The following is an 18457-nucleotide window of genomic DNA, read 5'->3' on the forward strand; positions in this document are numbered from 1 at the left end:
TGCAGATAGTGAAGAGCAAGCAGTATGATGTGCATGTTGAAGTCACTACTGTAAAACAGGAAAAAGAATTCCTGGTAAACAATGAAGAACAGGCATTTCAAGAACGTAATATTGTTGATGGATTTAGGAAAGGAGACTTACAGAAGATGGGTTCTTTGTCCTCGAGTTATAAAAGCTATGCTGGCTCTGATGGGTATGTGAGTGACAGTTCCTCCACTGACGACAGATTTATCTTTCAAGGTCTTAGGAAACGTGCATCTGCCAGGCAAATGGTAGAGGCAAAAATCCTTGATGCGAAAACACTGGAACAGCTTGAATTGGGACATACCTCTGTTCAGGAAGTTCAGAAAAAGTTGGACCAGTATTTGAAAAGAAATTCTTCCATTGCAGGTTTATATCTTGAATCGAGCAGAGAAAAGATTTCTTTTATGCTAGCAGCAAAAAGGGGTATTATTGAAAGAAGTATAGCATTAGAGTATTTGGAAGCACAAGCAGTCACAGGGTTTATTATTGACCCTTATACTGGAAAACAATACTCTGTTGAAGAAGCTGTAATAAATGGAATAGTTGATCAGGAATTTAAGGAAAAACTTCTTGAATCAGAAAAAGCTGTCCTAGGTTATATTCATTCTGGGAAAAGGCTTTCTGTTTTCCAGGCTATTGAAGCCAGACTTCTAGAAAGACAAAAAGGAAAAAGAATTCTTGAGGCTCAGATAGCAACTGGAGGGGTAATAGACCCTGTTAGAAGTATAAGAATTCCAGCAGATGTAGCAGTTTTAAAAGGCTTTTTAAATCACACAACATTAAAGTTTTTGCACGAACCAGCCAGCAATGTGAAAGGTTTCCACCTTCCAATCAGCAAGCAAAGTATGTATTACTCTGAATTACTGCAACTGTGTGTTTTGGATTTAGATAGCAAAACATACCTTTTACCAATTGGTGATAGACAAATCTCTGCTTTTACTGCTGAGAAAGGTCATAAAATATGTGTAGCAGATATTAGGTCTGGCATGGAAATGACACGACATGAGGCCTATGAAAGAGGTCATATTGATCAAAACATGTATTTTGAATTATCCCAGCGTGAATGTGAGTGGGAAAGCACAACTATTTTTGATTCTAAAGGTAATTCCCAGACAGAATTAACTGACCTAAAAACAGGGCGAAAGTTCATAATTGAGGAAGCTGTTAGCCAAGGAATCATTGAAAGATCATTAATTAGTAAATTTAAAGAAGGACTAATTTCAGCTACTGAACTGGCTGATATTTTAGTCAGTCGAAATAAACCATTTAAAGATCCCAACAGTCCTATAGCAGGTTACTGGATATATGAAACCAATGAAAGGGTTTCAGTTTTTAAAGCTTTGCGTAGAAATATGGCTGACAGAATAACAATCTATCGGCTTCTAGAGGCACAAGCCAGCACTGGTGGGGTTATTGATCCTTCAAACGGCAAAAAGTATAGTGTATCAGAAGCACTGCAAAAGGGCCTGATTGATGAGGTGTGTGCTAAGCAAATTCAGCAATGTGAATTGGCTTTCACTGGGGTCATTCATCCTGTAACTAAAGCAATTTTGCCTGCAGCTGAAGCTATGAACTTGAACATGTTAAACAAAGAAATTGGTTATAGATGTCTAGAATATCAGCTTTTAACGGGAGGATTAATTGAACCAAGATCTTCTTCCCGACTTTCATTTGAAGAGGCAGTCAAAAAAGGAGTTATTGATGCTGCAACAGCAACCAAATTAATGGATGTAAACTCATATGTCAAAAATCTTACTTGTCCAATAACAAGAAAGAAGCTGTCATACAAAGATGCCTTGGACAAGACAGTATATGATTGTCATACAGGACTTCGATTTATGAAAGCACCACTGCCACACAATGTTGGAATTCCCAGTCTTTACTTCTCTTCACAATAAAGATAATACTTTTTTTGTCTGGCAGATTTTATATTAATATCAGGAAGTATTTGAACAGGTATCTTAGAATTGTACAACTCTTCTTTTAAAGAAAATAAAATCTATTGTAATTGTTTCATTCTGTTAAAAAAAAAAGAAATTCAATTTTATATGTATGTAAAACAAGCTTGAAATATATTTTTACAGTATATATATTAAGTATTATCTATCTAAGTTGGTGTAATAATATTATTCTGTATTTCTCTTTGTACTTAATAGCATTAATGTATTGTTTTTAATCTTCCTATATATATATATGTGGGGCACCATTGGCTCAGTGGCAGGACAATGCACCAAGAGCTGGGAAACATGCCCACTATGGACAGTGCTTTTCTTACGGAACTTATGGAACATTTATTTTAGCTTTAGTTATGTAAAACATCCATGACATTTTCATTCGGTTAAAATGTTTTTTTTTTACATTCTCAATTTACAATATTTTAGATATTTTGTGGATGACCATGTTTGAAAAAGTGTTTCATGTATAATATATATTTTATATATTTCCATGTTTAACATGTTAAAGACAAATGAGATGGTTTACTTAGAATGTGAATACTTAAGTATGATTTAAGGAAAAAGGAAGTCAGACATAACAAGGTGGTTGAACCTGTAGGTTAATAATGATAATAAGTTAATAAGGATATAACAGGTAAATGATTATGTAGAATTGCCCTTTAGGTATGGTGACTAGAGAGGTGAGGCAAAACATAAGGGCTGAGAAGTAAAGCAAGTAGGGAAATAAGGAATTAAAGAAATGTATTTTAGTGAGTGGACTAAAAAGCAAGTGAATAGAGAGGGTAAATATGAAGGTCAAAAAGAACAGCAAGTAGGGAATAAAGAAACAAGAAATAGTATAAGTTTTAAACATGTGTACCTTTTATTTAATGGCAATAGAGTATTTAAACAAACACCATAGTTTTAATAGAAAATGTGCCATTGCTGTCCGTGTTTCGCAATACAATGCCTAAAACAACTGTCTTTGATAGTAGCCTAGGCCACTTCTATGTTGTCAGGCATATCATATCTACTTATTTTTAAGTGTATATTGCTTCCTTCCTGTCACACTGTGTTGAAGTGATGCAAAGTTGTTATAGGCTGTAATCAGTTTTCACACTGGTACATTTATCTGCCACAGCAGACCAGTGCAACATTTCTTGTGAAAACGGTAGTTACTCTAATGTCAGGAAACTCTACTTCATAAAAAGTACACAGATTCAGATCATGCAACCAGTGTCTTTCAGGTTTCCAAAAGTAAGGAGCCAAAAAACAGTTATTTGTGAGGCAACAGCTCAGGGACTACAGGCCTGACATTTGTGCCTAGTTTAGGAGAATACACTGGCACAGTACTGACCCCAGAATGTTTGTGTATGCACTAATACTGTGTATATTACTGTTTTATTTTTCTGGTGAAAATACTTTGTTTCACATTCATTTTGTGACTTGGTGAAGCTAATGCAAAGGCAGTAGGTTCTAAAAGTGGTATCTTTGTACAGTACTTATGAAAATGTATTGCAGTATCTATTTGCTATTTGTATATTAACATTTTTCCACCTTTTCATATTACAAAGAAAGATTTATTCTGAGCAAAACCTCTTGATTGTAAAGTGTTATTATTAATGTACATTTTTATAGTATTTGTCTTTTTTATTTTATGTGTAATGATTATCTGTGTTTTTGCACCATGAATCACCAGAAGTCTTTGGAAGAGGAAAAGAAAGAGCATGTTAAGAAGGCAGGGGAAATACTGAATTGGGTGTCTAAGGTCACACAAACGTTGAGCAAAGAAGGAGGACAAGACATTTCAGAAAACACACCCATATCTAAGTCTCAGGTACTGCGAGCCTCAGTATTTATGGCCCATTATTTTAGTGACATTGCAAACCACATTTATCAGAAGTCAGTTCCCTTTATTGATCTTTTGTTCTATTCCTTTGTAAAAGTAAGTTTTACTCCCTTTACATAATCGACCAAAGGTGTATGTATTACATGAAAAGCCAGTCTGGGCTATAGTGGAAAACCATCTCATTCGCAGGCTTTTATTTTATGAGTAGTTAAATATAGAATATCCACAGTCAGCTTAATATTAAAGATCTTACTATACTAAGAATATGGACACAATAACCAAAATGTGCAGTGTGGTGGGCATTTTAGAATAAGGTCATTATATACTGTTGTATAGCAGATAGCATACAACACATTCCACACAGACTTTGCTTTGCTTATGAACTGGTCATTTAGCACATTTGTAAGCTAAATTATATACTATGAACCATCACAATAACCTTTGTTTTTTGTTTATTTTTATGCTCTTGTACTCATTATAAACATTACTCTGGTACAATGATAGTAATAAATTACATGTACAAAACATTAACTCCAAAACTGTCAAAGCAAAAAATGTATGTTATTAACATTTTAACCAAGATATACATAATCTTACACATAGTTCCATGCTTTACAATACCATCAATTAAAATAACAATTTACAATTTATTATTATTATTATTATTATTATTATCATCACCATCACTTAATTATATCCTTACCTGATAGAATAATATAATCAGCTACCAAATCATGCTAAAAATGGTTATTTTGCCACTTTTAACTTGCTTAAAGTCAACTTAAGCTCATCAGTCACTAGTCAGCCATAGGTATATCATAGTATGTTGTTTGACTTTCTAGTGTTCAATGCTCTAGATGCAATGCCACTGTGCCTATTGTGTGCCCATCCTAAGACAGAATAGGCAGTCCCACTGTACTTTATATGCATTGACTGTTTATAACGTTTATTACCAGCAATTGGGCATTGTTCATTAATAAAAATAGGATCTATTCGATAACTCAATTCAAGCCAGCCCCAGGAAGAGCAGTTTGTCTCATGTAGTTTCAGAATATCTCACAATATTTCACGTGTTCTCTATGCTATTTAGTGCTTGTTCATTTACTAGAGTTGTAGCAATTTAAACATTGAGCCATCTGGGGATAGAGGCATATAATAAGAGGGGTATAAAGTAAAAATATGTGTTTTGATTACAGATATACAGAAAGACAAAAGCACAAATATGCACTACAGTATATTTAAATTAAATGGTACTTCCAGGTGAGTCTTCAAATGAAATCCAGGGGTAAAGCTATCTAAGGACCCCTTTCTTGTTTTCTAAAATTGCCCCAGGGTACTTAATAAGAATCTGAATCTGACATATTTATAAAAAAAACTAATAGCTCTTAATGCCTTTTTAAGTGTAGTTCATTTGCTAGCTTAAAGGACATGTAAACCCTAAGTATTTCTACCATGTATATAAGTTGGGCACATCTTCCCCACCAAAATGGCATAATTTATATTGCATCTATCCCCTTTGTTTGCTTGCACTATCACATCTTCCTAAAACAAATAGCAGCTTTCACCTGGTGGACATTTTCCCTCTGACATATCATCAGTGATTATTATTATTATTATTATTATTTATTTATAAAGTGCCAACATATTCTGCAGCGCTGTACAATAAGTAGGTTTCATACATTGGATAACCAATACAAGGGGTGAAGAGAGCCCTGCCCAAAAGGGCTTACAATCTACAAGATGTCTCCATCTGCGAACAGCACGTTTAAAAAACAAAACCCTTACTCAGTGTAAAGTCCATGTAATCAAGAATGCAGGCCTACACAGACACAACTTGCTTGAATAAAAAGTCCTGCTTGGATTGAGCACTGTAATGGTTAATCTGAGCTCAGTAGAGGAAGTTAGGAGAAAAAATAGGTGCAGACAGCTGGAGCAGAGTTCCTATGGGAACCAGCAATGCGTGTGGAGGGGGCGTGTTTAGTAATCAGAGCTGAGAAGACTCATTGCCTTAGCTTGGAAGAGAGCATGCCTAGTAGCTAACAGCCAAAGTAGATTCCCAACGGAATCATAAGTGATTAAGGGTATGTTGCAACCGTACTATTAAACTTTGCACTTTGCGGGGTGTTTACATTTCCTATAATCCTTTCTACGAATAAAGGTAGTGTGAAAAATAATAGTACAAAAAATCTTAAGGGGTATTCAATTGTTTGCACTGCATAACTGGGGCCTGATTATAAACACTGGGCAATTTTGCACCTGGGAAGTAACCAACTAAATAAAAAAAAAAAAAAAAGCATACATAAGTCACTGCTCAGATGCTAATTTTTCTGTGTTGATATATGATCCCTAGTATCTTGCTAAATATAACAATATGGTTTCTCCATGTGAAACGGACAGAATTAATAATTAAATAAATAATTTTAAAATTCAGAGCAGGGTGCTCATTCTGCTTCTTTTACAAGCTACACAGAACAATGGTCCAACATGAAACACTAACTATTGCATAATAAAAAATTGTTCATTACAGTTATTTGTTGTTTGTTTGAAAATACGTGTTTGTTTGGAAAATCTCTACTAATCAAGATTTTCTACAGCACTTTGCAACGAAGGCCTTCCTGGCTTGGCATACCGCAATCTTTTGGAGCTTCACTTGAGAATTAAAGAGATCTCATTCGTTTAAGTTATAAATTGTCTCTTAATATATACTATTCATACAAGAATCATCTTATGATATATCTGAAGAAAAAAATCCAGTTTACCATTTCGCAAGAGAAAAAGTTAGAAATATTGGGAAATGAACTACATAAATAAGCCAAACGATTTTCGAAATATAGTGGCATGGATAATAGGATGAACAATAACTGTTAATGAGCAAGTGACACTAGTTTCTAGATAGCCTCATATTAAATGTTTATTCCGTTTTTATTTTAAAATATCACTGTGCACAACTGAGCTAACAGCAAGTATTCACAGTATTTCTGTTTTAAGAGAAAAAAAATTACATATACAGGACAAAATAGGGGGGTATATTTACCAAGGTGTATATTTTCTCCTAACTCTACCAAAGTTCAATTTGTCAGGCTTACTTTCAAAACACATCTCATATTTACAAAAATAAATCACAAGTAAGTTGTTGTGAGATAAATGTGAATTTGGCCAGTGTATTTTCTCCTTTACAACTGTAGTGGTATAGATTCTTTAGAACACATTTATATATATAGACAATGGGGAACAATGCAAGTATAAATTATTTGATAGCCCAATGCAGACTGTCAGACTACAGGAGGCTCTGTTTGGCAGTACACAAGTTTTTTTATACCTCCAGATCTTGTCTCCAAGTCTAATGCAGACCTGTTTTTAGGCCACTGGAAGCAAAATCAAAGGGGTTGGTGAGCAACATGTTGCTCATGAGCCACAAAGAAATTACATATGTGGGATAGTAGCATGAAGGATATGACATTGCTAATGAGACACAAAAGTGCCTGCTCTGTCTTTATAATGGTATATCAGTAGTCTAACCCTGGAGAAACGTCCCTAGGTAAAAAATCATTCTTCTGCTTTTAGTAAATTGGAAAGTAATCACTGGAGAAAAGATGTGAATAGTCATCAATTTCGAAGTTAATTCACTAAAACTTGACACATGAATGACATACACAATATGTTTTTTTCATTACAAATTGACATTCAGTATACTTCTAGTTTTGTAGTTGTTTCCTAGCTATATATAGTTTGGGTAACATTTAAAACACTAAGAAAAGCAGGTTAAGGCAACTTGGCTGAAAAGAACGTGCATCATGTAAATCTAATACAGGTATCATAAACTCAATAGCTTGAACCTGAAACAGCATCAGAGGTTAGTGCTGTGTAGTATTCAAAAAAGGGAAGAGCTTTATGAGGGGTATATAAATTAAAGTCACTAAAATAAGGCAATTACATAAAGCAGATTAAAATAACATTTAAATTTGGGTGGAGCACAAGATTGCAATACCAAATAAGTATAACTTACTGATGGCAACCTAAGTAATCAATACATTATTTATAAGTCAGTCCAAAGTCAAAGTGATGATTAGTAAATAAACATTTAGATAAAGTACAGCAAAAACACAAATCTAAAATTCATTGAGAAATTTGATATAGTAGATAAGCATATATTCATATACATATAGCAAAGTGTATTTTCCCCAAAGACTTGATATCACTATGAAGTGTATTTTTCAGCCTTCTCTTTCCATTTTACATACAACAAAATTACCTTTTGTCTGTGGTAAAAATTACATGAAAGGGGGGTATGCTACCTTGCATGCTTATCAAGCAATGATTAAAAGTCATGTGCCAAATACATTTTCTGTGTCAGCTCAGAGCATGTAGCCTGGTACCTGTGAGGTGGTGGTTCAGGACTGATCCCATGTATTCAGCATAGGCTCTGAAGGTGGCAGTGGTAGCTTGTTGAATTGCAGGTGAAATCAGGTAGATTTTTCAAGATTTAAATGAATTGTATGTAAATTATATATTGAAATAGGTGATAAACTGCACCAGTGGAGTTACACCTAGCAGTCAATCAAATTCTGTTCTCATCTTCTAGTTTGTAGTCTACTGATCAAAACTTATTGCTTATTGGTCCTTGTTGGAAATTACTTTGTTACAAAATATAGCACCAGTTTGCATTGGTAGTCTCGTACTGTTTTAGATTTACTCTTACCCTATGATAAGCTAATAATAATTGTCACTAAATAAGTGACATAAGATCAACTTCAGCTTCAACTAAACAGATTACATTTTTATCATCTAAAAATAAAAGGTTTGCCCCAGAATTATCATCTAATAGTAAAATGTTACTGAACGATGCACAGCCATTCTGGAAAGCCTATTTATTAATATTTAATACCCAGTATTATTTAGTCTTTAGACTAGGAACACCAAAAGCCCAGCAAAAATGTATGTTATTATTATTATTGCTGCATGTTTTGTCTAGGTCCATTCTTATAAAAGTATAGTTAATTGTATTAAACATGTTGTGTGGTTTTGTTTTCTTCTTACAGATATCCTGTGATGACATAGCAATGAAGCAAGAAGAAATTTCTGATGCTCTACAAACCTTGCAATTGCTTTTAGCCAAGCACAGTGAAAGGTGTTTACATTTGTTTTGTTTTTGTAATTTGGTTACGTAATTCTGCTGGCCTTTGCTCCTCTTAATTAAATAGCAAGTATAGCAATATTGCTCAGTAATTACAGATCTTTTAGCTTAGAGCACTAATAACCATGTGCTACTGTACATGTGTAACCTATTATATTATATCTGGTTTTACCAGCACTGCACTAATATGTTATATTTAATCTGGCTTTACATCTCTATTCTGCTAACACCCTCTTTTTTCAGCTGCTTAAAGGACAATATTTTATACAAGTAATTTCCAGAATGGCATCACTTTGAAAGTGGTACAACCTTTAAAAGGACTCCTAGAAAAAGTTACATAGACATAGGGGTTATTTGCAAGATTTACAGCCTAATATAAAAGAAATCTTGTACTTCTTTGTAAAGTGCTCCTTACTTTCAATACAGACAGGATGGCATGTTGCATGCCCCTAGTTAGGTATTGCTTTTGTTAATTTAGAACCTAAAATATTTAGATATTTTAGAGTAATTTTCTATTGCCCCTTAATAAAAATGTACTTTTGTTAGAAACAAGCATATACAGTTGTATTGCCTTTGTTTTATCTTCTGTATATTGTAATTATTTATAAATGTCAGACTCTAACCATTACATTACAGTATTTTGAGAGTACAAATATATTGTGTGTTTCAGAAATCTAGTTTTATTTCTATTTTTAATGAGTACCTTCTTGTTTTATTTTTTCTCAGATTGACAGAGGAGGAGAGAAAAGAAATTGAAAAGCAAGTTAAGGAATTACAAGAAAGTCAAAGTTTCTTATCGAAAGAGTATGAAAGACAGCAAAAGGAAGCAAAGGATTTGGTAGATAAACTTGTGGAACAGAAGGTGACATCATTAGGATTATTAAATATCAAATTTATATGCATCAGTTTTTGCAGTTTGAATGTTCTTTTGCATGGTGTTGAAGCAATATTGCCTATATTTTATATTAAATGGTAATTTGAATCTTTTCCTTTGCTTTGTTGTTTGATGAGTTTAGCTAATCTTTGTGGCTGGATATCTACATGCAAATGATAGATATCCTTTGTACCTAATACTGTTGTCTTTGTAGAAGCTTATGTTATATCACAGATGTGTTTTTTTAACTGCAATTTGGATTGTAATGTTTTTTAGTGGTATTTCACAGTTATCATTCTGACATCTCAGTTTGTTGTCATAAGATCTGGTAACTAAAGTATGCTGTAAACATGAAGCGCATGGTTTTCTTGATCACATGCTTTCTTCTCTAACCCTCACAGACAGCATCTAAGCATGATGGTTAGCTTTACAAATGATATGTTTTTTCTCTGCAGTCATCAACTTTCTCACTAACCCACTTGATATTTTCTGAAGTGAAGTTCTAGTTCACAGATGCATGTTGAATTTAAAGCTTGTATCACCTTTGCTGTCAAGATACTGACACAAATCATTTGCACATTTGAACTGCTAATCCTCTCAGCATTTTCTGTGTTTGGTAAGTATGTGCACAAATACTTTGTAAATCAAATGCTTGCATGTAACGGAAACAGGAACCAATCCATTTTTTAATTCTCTCTTTCTCTCATAGGTGGATAAGGTTGTATCAGGAACCATTGATGAGACAACTGGGACAGTTCATTCCGTATATCATTCTATAGTTCAAGGTCTTGTTGACTATGAAACTGGAATCCGGCTGCTTGAAATTCAGTTAATTGTTTCAGGGCTGGTATCACCAGAATTAAAAATGTGTTTTGATATTGAAGAAGCTAAGAATCATGCACTTATTGATGAACAAATTGCTTTACGACTGCAAGACTTATCAGATGCTAAAAATATTTATTCATCTCTCTCTTCAGTAGACTTTCCAATAATAGATGCTTTTGATCAGGGATTAATTTCGGAGTCTGTTACAATTAAAATGATAGACATTTTGCTGTCATGTGGTTGCCTGTATGTTTCTGGAATTGGTGAGCACCTTAACTTGAACAAACTTTTCCAGAGAAACCTGATTTCAGCAGTCTTATTTTCCAAACTTATCGACAGGCAAAAAGCAGGGAAAGACCTTATTGATCCAATTACAGCTGAAAAGGTAAATGTAACAGAAATCATCCAGAGATGTGTCACAAATAAACAAACGGGAATGAAATTTCTACCAGTTAATTCACAAGATAAAGGCAAAATTACAATAAAATCTGGACGGAAGATTAGTGTTTTAAGGGCAGCACACGAAGGCATTCTGGAGCGTGAAATTATGTTTAGAATGCTTGGAGCACAGATTTTTTCAGGGGGTATAATTGATCCAGACTCTGGGAAAAGATTTACACTTGAAGAAGCACTAGAGAAAGGATTTATTGATCAGTGCACAGTTTGTGGAATATTAACTCAGCAAGTTCAGAATGGGGGAATTGTTTGCCCATCTACAGGAAAATACTTATCTGTGGATGAAGCGGTTCAGTGCAACTTAATATCCTACAGCAGTGCTTTGTTGGTCCTGGAAGCACAAAGAGGATTTATTGGTCTGATTTGGCCTGACACCAGTGAAATTTTCCCAGTTTCAACATCTTTACAACAAGGAATGATTTCTAATGATTTAGCACAGAAAATTCTAAGAAATAGACAAAAAATTGCTGGCTTATATATTCCAGAAACTTCTGAAATTATTCACCTGGATGTAGCTGCTCAGTTAGGTATCATAGAGAATAACACAGCCACTGTCCTAAGTAATGTTCAATTACATGATACAATGCCAAACATAGATGTTCTAGAACCAACATGTAAACATGCTTTAAAATGGATGTCTCCTTATGAGTCACATGCTTCTCCACTTGATGAATTATCTGAAAAAAAAAGTTCTGATACAGAAGAGCCATTAACACATAATCCAGAACACACAAAGCAGTTATTCTACTCATACCTAATGATAAACAGTTACATTGATGCACATACAGGGGAACGCCTTCTGCTGTTTGATGGGGATCTTGATGAGGCTGCCAGCATGCTACTTGAGTCTGAGCATATAGTGCGCACTACCAGCATGGCCAATGAAGAACAAACATTTGACTCTATATGTAATGAATTTAGTTCCCATGTGACAGGCCTAGACATCCACAATACCGAATTAGACATTTTAGGACAGTTTAGTGAAAAAGAACCCAATAATTCTTCCTGTGAAGAAAACATTCCTATTACAAGTGTAGCAGACCTTGATGAAAGCTTATGCCAAAAGCAACTAAATACTTCAGTGAAAAGTGATCTAGATTGTAATGACATATGCCAAGAACAACTGAAATCTTATTTGGGGGATATAGAAAACACTGGTGTTTGTGATCAAGAAAAAAAAGGTAAAGCAGAGCATGATCAGTGCCAAGAATTACATTTTGTTGAAAATAAACAAAAACATGTGCTAAAGCCTCTGGAATCCAGTACTGAAAAAGGAAACCTAACGCATACTCATATTGAGGAAGATAGTCTGAACATACCTGAAATGCAGCACTATCTGGTAAATGACATTGTAGAGTCAGCAGAACCACACCATCTTATGCCAGGAAATATTTTACATGAAGAAAGTATTACAGCAGTAAATGTCCAGATTGAGGAACAACAGATAGTTACAAAAGACCCTGTCCCCTTATTCAACACCGAACCTGATGAGATAGAGACTCAGGTTAATTCTGTAAGTAATATGTCTTCTGATAATGAAAGTAGGAATACAGAACCTCATTTGAGTAACAGCAATTATCCAATAAATGGTAACGAAGGCTATGAAACAACACAGCATGAAGTTATTGACAGTGATGGCTATCTTACTCCAACCAATACTGAACATGATGATGTTACACTTAATACAGTGGTGGAGTTCCACTCTAATTCAGATATAGCAGAAATATGCACACTTAATATTAATGATAATTTAACCCATACGACAAGTAGTAATGAAAACTATGAGTTCTACAGTCCTGAACATGTTGTGAAGCGTGCTTGTGGAACTTCCCAGGGTCACAGTGATAATGATACATCAGATCTTGAAGAAGAGGGAAGTGATGATGAAGTTGACTTCAATTCTCAATATGACTTAATCAGTAATAAAATGCAGGCTATTGGAGGAAACACTGCAGAGGACAGAGATCTTACGGATTCCAGTTCAGATGATGATACATTCTATTATAATGAAAGTGATATTGAAAAGGCAGTTGTGGCACGTGATCGTCAGTTTCTAGAAACTATTATCGAAGAGGATTTGGAAAGCAACACTTGTTCAGAAGAACAGGCCTCACCTGTTACTGATGGTGCTTCTTCAGTTAACTTAGTGGAAGACAGGTGGAAAGATGGTGAACATGAAGCAGATGGTACTGAGGTGGACAACAAACCAAATAACTTTAAAAATGGTTCTAATTGCTTAACAAATGAGGAAAAGGAAGATGAATTTACTGAAAGCTGCTTTAGTGAAACAGATATTGAATGTTTTGTTACAGATGAAACCAACAGTGATGAAGATTTTGAGACTGAATTATCTACAAACGAGCAAAGTATTTTTAGTAACACAAATGTATTTGATCCATGCCTTGAAGGTGAACGTCCGATCAACTTCTCTAATTCAATTTGTACATCATTTCAAGCAAATAATAGTGAAAATACAGAGTTTGTGTCTCTTAAACCATCTAAAAATGTATATAGTACTGAACTGGATGATGAAGATAATAGGGAAGGGAAGTGCTCAACAGATAACACTCCTGATTCTGTGTTAAGGACTTATCCTTCCTTTGAAACAACTACAGTAGAGTGTGCCGAGAGTGGTGTTGTAAAACACAAGACATGTGAAATACTACAAACAGGTAAAGATTTAAACCTAAACTTAAGTGTTTCTGCTATCCCTGATGTGAATGCTGAAATGTCAGAACTATGTAAGCTGGTTACTTTGGAATCAACCCTTTTGGAAAATAATGATCTGGCTACAAATACAACATCTTCCTTATGTGAACCATCTGAACACCCTAATAATACAGAAAAAGAAAGCACAAGTATTTCTGCTCCTAATTTAGATGACTGTATACTTCAAGCAGATAAGAAAACAACAATTTTTAAGACTAATGACAATGTAGAGGAAATTATTCATTTGCCAGAAAAGCAGCAAAATACTGATTGTTTATCAACCCCAAGTCCCATTCACATTGAAAACTTAAGTGCGATTTTTGATGCTTCCTTCCCTAAAGCTGCTAATGATGTTTTGGAGTCAAATTCTATGAAAGACATGTCACAAACCTTGAACACTAGCAGCATCAAAGATACAGATCCTAAATATGAAGAGAAAAATAGGGATTTGACAAGTTACCTCAGGGGATGTGCAAGTATTCTTCAGGCAAATGAAGAAACTGCAGGCACTCCCTGTTCTGAAGCAGATATGAGTTTTGATGAGAATAACACAAATGATAGAATTAATACAAGACTTAATAACGATATGCCTGAATTTCCAGATATGGCAATAACTGACCTAAAAGAAAAGGTGGGTGGTGAACAAGTTCATATTTATGTGGAGACTGTTCCCGAAGATGGAAATATTGAGCAGGACAATTGTTATGAAGAAAAGGCAAACATGGGGAAAAGCAGAGTTTGTGATATAATGCAACCAAAAGAAGAATTTACAAATAATTCAGATTTGTCTGAGAAAGCAAATGAATCTTTAGTTGAGAGCCAGTTAATAGAAGAAACACAAATAGGACACAATTCTACAGCATGTGTTTATGCTGTACAAAATGAGAAAATATTACAGTCAGAGCCAGATTATCCTGACAGTAATTTAAATAATGCCAGTTCTACCACAGAAGTGAAAGAGGTGACAAATAACAGCCATGCTGTACTTGATTTGCACAGTGGCTCTTCTGGTACTAACTTGGATGAAAATCAACTCTGTCCTAATCAGGAAGTAGAAAAACTTTCAAGTGACTTTGCTTATGCCACAGAACCAGTAGCAGAACCAAACCGTCCTAAATTAATCTCTTCTCAACTGGAGCAAATATTTTATGAACCCCCAGATTCTGAAAATAAGAATAAGATTGAAGAGCTTCTTATTAATATTAACAAAGGTCTTTTTCCAAGTGAGATGGTGAGTTATTCTTTAAAATCGCATAGCTCAGAAAGGCAAGATGATAATTCAACTGTAAATGCTGCCAGACAAAGTGATAATTTTGCTGAGGCACAATGTGCACTAACATTTAAACATGCTTCGCAAAACCCAGAAACACTGCCTTCTAACTATGATCAAAAGACTGATGATTATAAAACACAACCTAATCCTCAAGATATGTCTAAAACAGATGAAGCTAAAGGATGCCTTTCATCAGATACGGTGAGTTGACTTGATTTGTATGTGTAAGCAGTCAGGTATATATTAAAATGTATAGTATGAAATTGTGTTTCATTACAATGTCAGAAAGGACCAGTAACAAGTGAAAATATGTTTTTTTTAATTAATGAAAGAAAACATAATTCTAAGCAAGTTTCCAATATGAATGTATTAAAAATGTTAGTACTTTAAAATGTATTTATAAATGTAACTGCTATTTTAAAGCAACATTTGCTGAACTTCTGGTTATGGCTTTTTAAACAATGTTGCAAAGGCCAGTCTCCTCCAGCAAGACAGGTCTGTCAGTCTGCTGCCTTGTGTTACATTGTTTCAAGAGTCAGAGCCACCAGGGCAGAGAATAGAAAAGGACAGTAACATATACAAATAACTTAAAACTTCACAAATTTGTAATGAATGTATATTGCAAAGTTGCTTAAAATTTCTTATGTTTTCTTTTATTAGGCAAAATAATATTTTTTGGGTTGACATGCCTTTAAAGGAACAGTAACATCAAAAGTGTTTTAAAGTAATTAAAATATAATGTGCTGTTGCTCTGCAAAAAAATGGTGTTTTTGCTACAGAAAAGCTACTATATAAAAAAGCTGCTGTGTAGCCATGGGGGCAGCCATTCAAGCTGGAAAAAAGGAGAAAAGGCACAGGTTACATAGCAGATAACTAGTAGATAAGCCCCATATAATGGGGGTTTATCTGTTATCTGCTAAGTAACCTGTGCCTTTTCTCCTTTGAATGGCTGCCCCCATGGCTACACAGCAGCTTATTTACATAAACTATAGTAGTCTTTCTGAGGCAAACACACCAGTTGTAGCAATGCAGGACAACAGTACATTATATTGTAATTACTTTTATACACTTTCATTTTTTGGTGTTACTGTTCCTTTAAGGTTTTACACAAAGCATTTGACACCTGTTGATCTATGTGTGTAAGAACTAAATCCATAGTATTCTACACAGTTTATCTGTTATCTCTTGTGTAAACATGTGCCTTTTTTTTCTATTCCACTTGAATGGCTGCTCCCATGGCTACGCAGCAGCTTATTTATGTAAACTATAGCAATGTTTCAGAAGCACACATGTAATTTTCAACAGTTCAAACATTGCTACTTTAATGTCATGGTACATTGTGTGAAATCACACAGTTGTTATTTCTGTGTACAGGTATGGGATCAGTTATCTGGAAACCCATTATCCAGAAAGATCCGAATTATGGAAAGCCTGTTTCCCATAGACTCCATTTTAATCAAATCATTTAGATTTTTAAAATTGATTTCCTTTTTCCCTGTAATAATAAAACAGAACCTTGTATTTGATCCCAAATAAAATAGAATTAATCCTTATTGGATGCAAAATAATCCTATTGGGTTTAATTAATGTTTTATGGATTTTTTTTAGTAGACTTATGGTACTGTATGGTTACCTGTAATACATTTTTGGTACAGGTGAAGGCAATTGTACTATTCTGGTGTGAAAAAAAGGTATAAACTTGATAAAAACTACATAGAAAACAGTTGTTGAGCTCCTCTGCTTTTTATACTGATTACTTTTTGAGCCAAGATTTCTTTGGTTTCTGAATTTGTGCCATTGACTTTAATGTTTACGCCAGGTCTTAGGTGGTGTAAAGCATGGACAGCAACACAAAGTAGTAAAAACTCCAATAAAACCAGAACTTTTAGTTTAAAGAAAATATTTTTACATTCACCAAAATAAACAAGAAGTTAAACAAATATATTTTAATTTCCGTGTTACTGATTATTTATTAAAAGTTTCAGTCAGTTACATATATCAAAACTTCACTAACTGAAGAAAAATGAAAGGGTATCTTTTTACACTGCAATGCTTAAAATGTGACTAGCTTCTATGCAAGTCCAGTTGCTTTAGATTTATTTATACTAGATATGCCTGCTGCTGTAAAAGACATGATCCATTTCCATTTATTCTTATGTAATAAAGAGTAGAGCAGCAATTACAACTGTGTCTAATAGCTACGCCATGGTTAAACACAGGCTTTTTATCCTTATAAAACATCCAGATTTTGAATCCATATTTTTAATCTGACGCAAGGTGCAGGGCACAGCAATGCCCCAGACAAGAGCACTGGGTCAGTGAGCACTAAGAGGTGTGATTTTTGCACTTGTGTGTTTTGCCTTCTCATAGGTTCCCTCGAGCAATTAAATAACACTTTATCACCCTGCTTTCTGTATATTCCTCTATTCATATTTCGTCTATTCTCAAAAGAGTGGGAAGTCTTAACTAGTGTTCAACTTTATGAAAGATAATGCTTCTTTCACCTAATTTTATTTCACTTTGTAACTTTATGCAAATACCCTTTACTTTTCATACCTATTTACATATTACATTTCATGAATATTAAAATAAATATATAAAAGTTGGTGGAGTTATTCCGCTGTGTTGTTTTTATAGCTTTATACTCTTAACATGTAGTGTGATGGGTATAGTGTTCCATAGCAATGCAGTGTGGTTTGTCTTTGTTACTGCAACACTATTATTATGTATACTACTTATTAATAAGTCAGTTTGCATTTGTATATTGTGTTATAGCACTTAACGGCAAAACCTTAAATTCATTGCACCATTATTCTGTTTTCTAGTTATCAATGACAGTAAGTCAGTGCTCTCAGAAACTATGTGAACACCTTACTGTTATTCAGGATTTAAAATATCACTTAGACAGCCTGCCAGCCATCAGCGACAATTTGGAAACTTTGAAAATACAACTTGAACAGATTGAGGTTAGTACTGATCGCTTACTGCTTCCTGTTGTGCTAGATTGTACTCTTGGGCCACGGATTTACTATTCCTTTCTATAACTGTGATTGTATTGTTGTTATTTACAATTAGACTTATTAGTTTAATGCCCATTATATCTGCAGTGTATTATTATGTATGATACATTCTTCATTTAAATAAAGCTGCAATAGGATGGTAAATTCTGCATAACCACATGTGCCCCAGGTAGTGATTGTTTCCTCCATGTGTAAAACTCCTGCTTGGAATCTGGTTCCTCCCAATGAAGAAGACAAATGATATTCAGTTTAGAAGAATGCCTGGACATAGTTTAAATTGTTATTTTAAAATGTTAATTATAAAAGTCACAGAACCCTTTGACTGACAACATTGTTGTGTTTTTTTCAAGATTCTGAAT

At 34.2% G+C, this 18457-nt stretch overlaps 1 protein-coding gene across 29 annotated transcripts in view; it reads left to right on the forward strand.

Moving 5' to 3' along the window:
* The window catches only part of dst (dystonin), a 281394-nt gene that overhangs the window by 168156 nt on the left and 94781 nt on the right, over positions 1 to 18457 (forward strand). For 22 of the 29 annotated variants that reach the window (XM_031903049.1, XM_031903050.1, XM_031903043.1 and 19 more), the window contains 5 exons: positions 3658 to 3795; positions 8847 to 8935; positions 9668 to 9803; positions 10525 to 15279; positions 17904 to 18044. In XM_031903049.1, the coding sequence (XP_031758909.1) occupies positions 3658 to 3795; positions 8847 to 8935; positions 9668 to 9803; positions 10525 to 15279; positions 17904 to 18044 (5259 nt within the window). Of the gene's footprint in view, positions 1 to 5; positions 3586 to 3657; positions 3796 to 8846; positions 8936 to 9667; positions 9804 to 10524; positions 15280 to 17903; positions 18045 to 18457 lie in introns of those variants that run through there. The other 7 variants (XM_031903057.1, XM_031903058.1, XM_031903064.1 and 4 more) reach the window with 2 other exon arrangements.

The sequence above is a fragment of the Xenopus tropicalis genome, chromosome 5 (genome assembly GCF_000004195.4).
Source record: "Xenopus tropicalis strain Nigerian chromosome 5, UCB_Xtro_10.0, whole genome shotgun sequence".
Classification (NCBI taxonomy): domain Eukaryota; kingdom Metazoa; phylum Chordata; class Amphibia; order Anura; family Pipidae; genus Xenopus; species Xenopus tropicalis.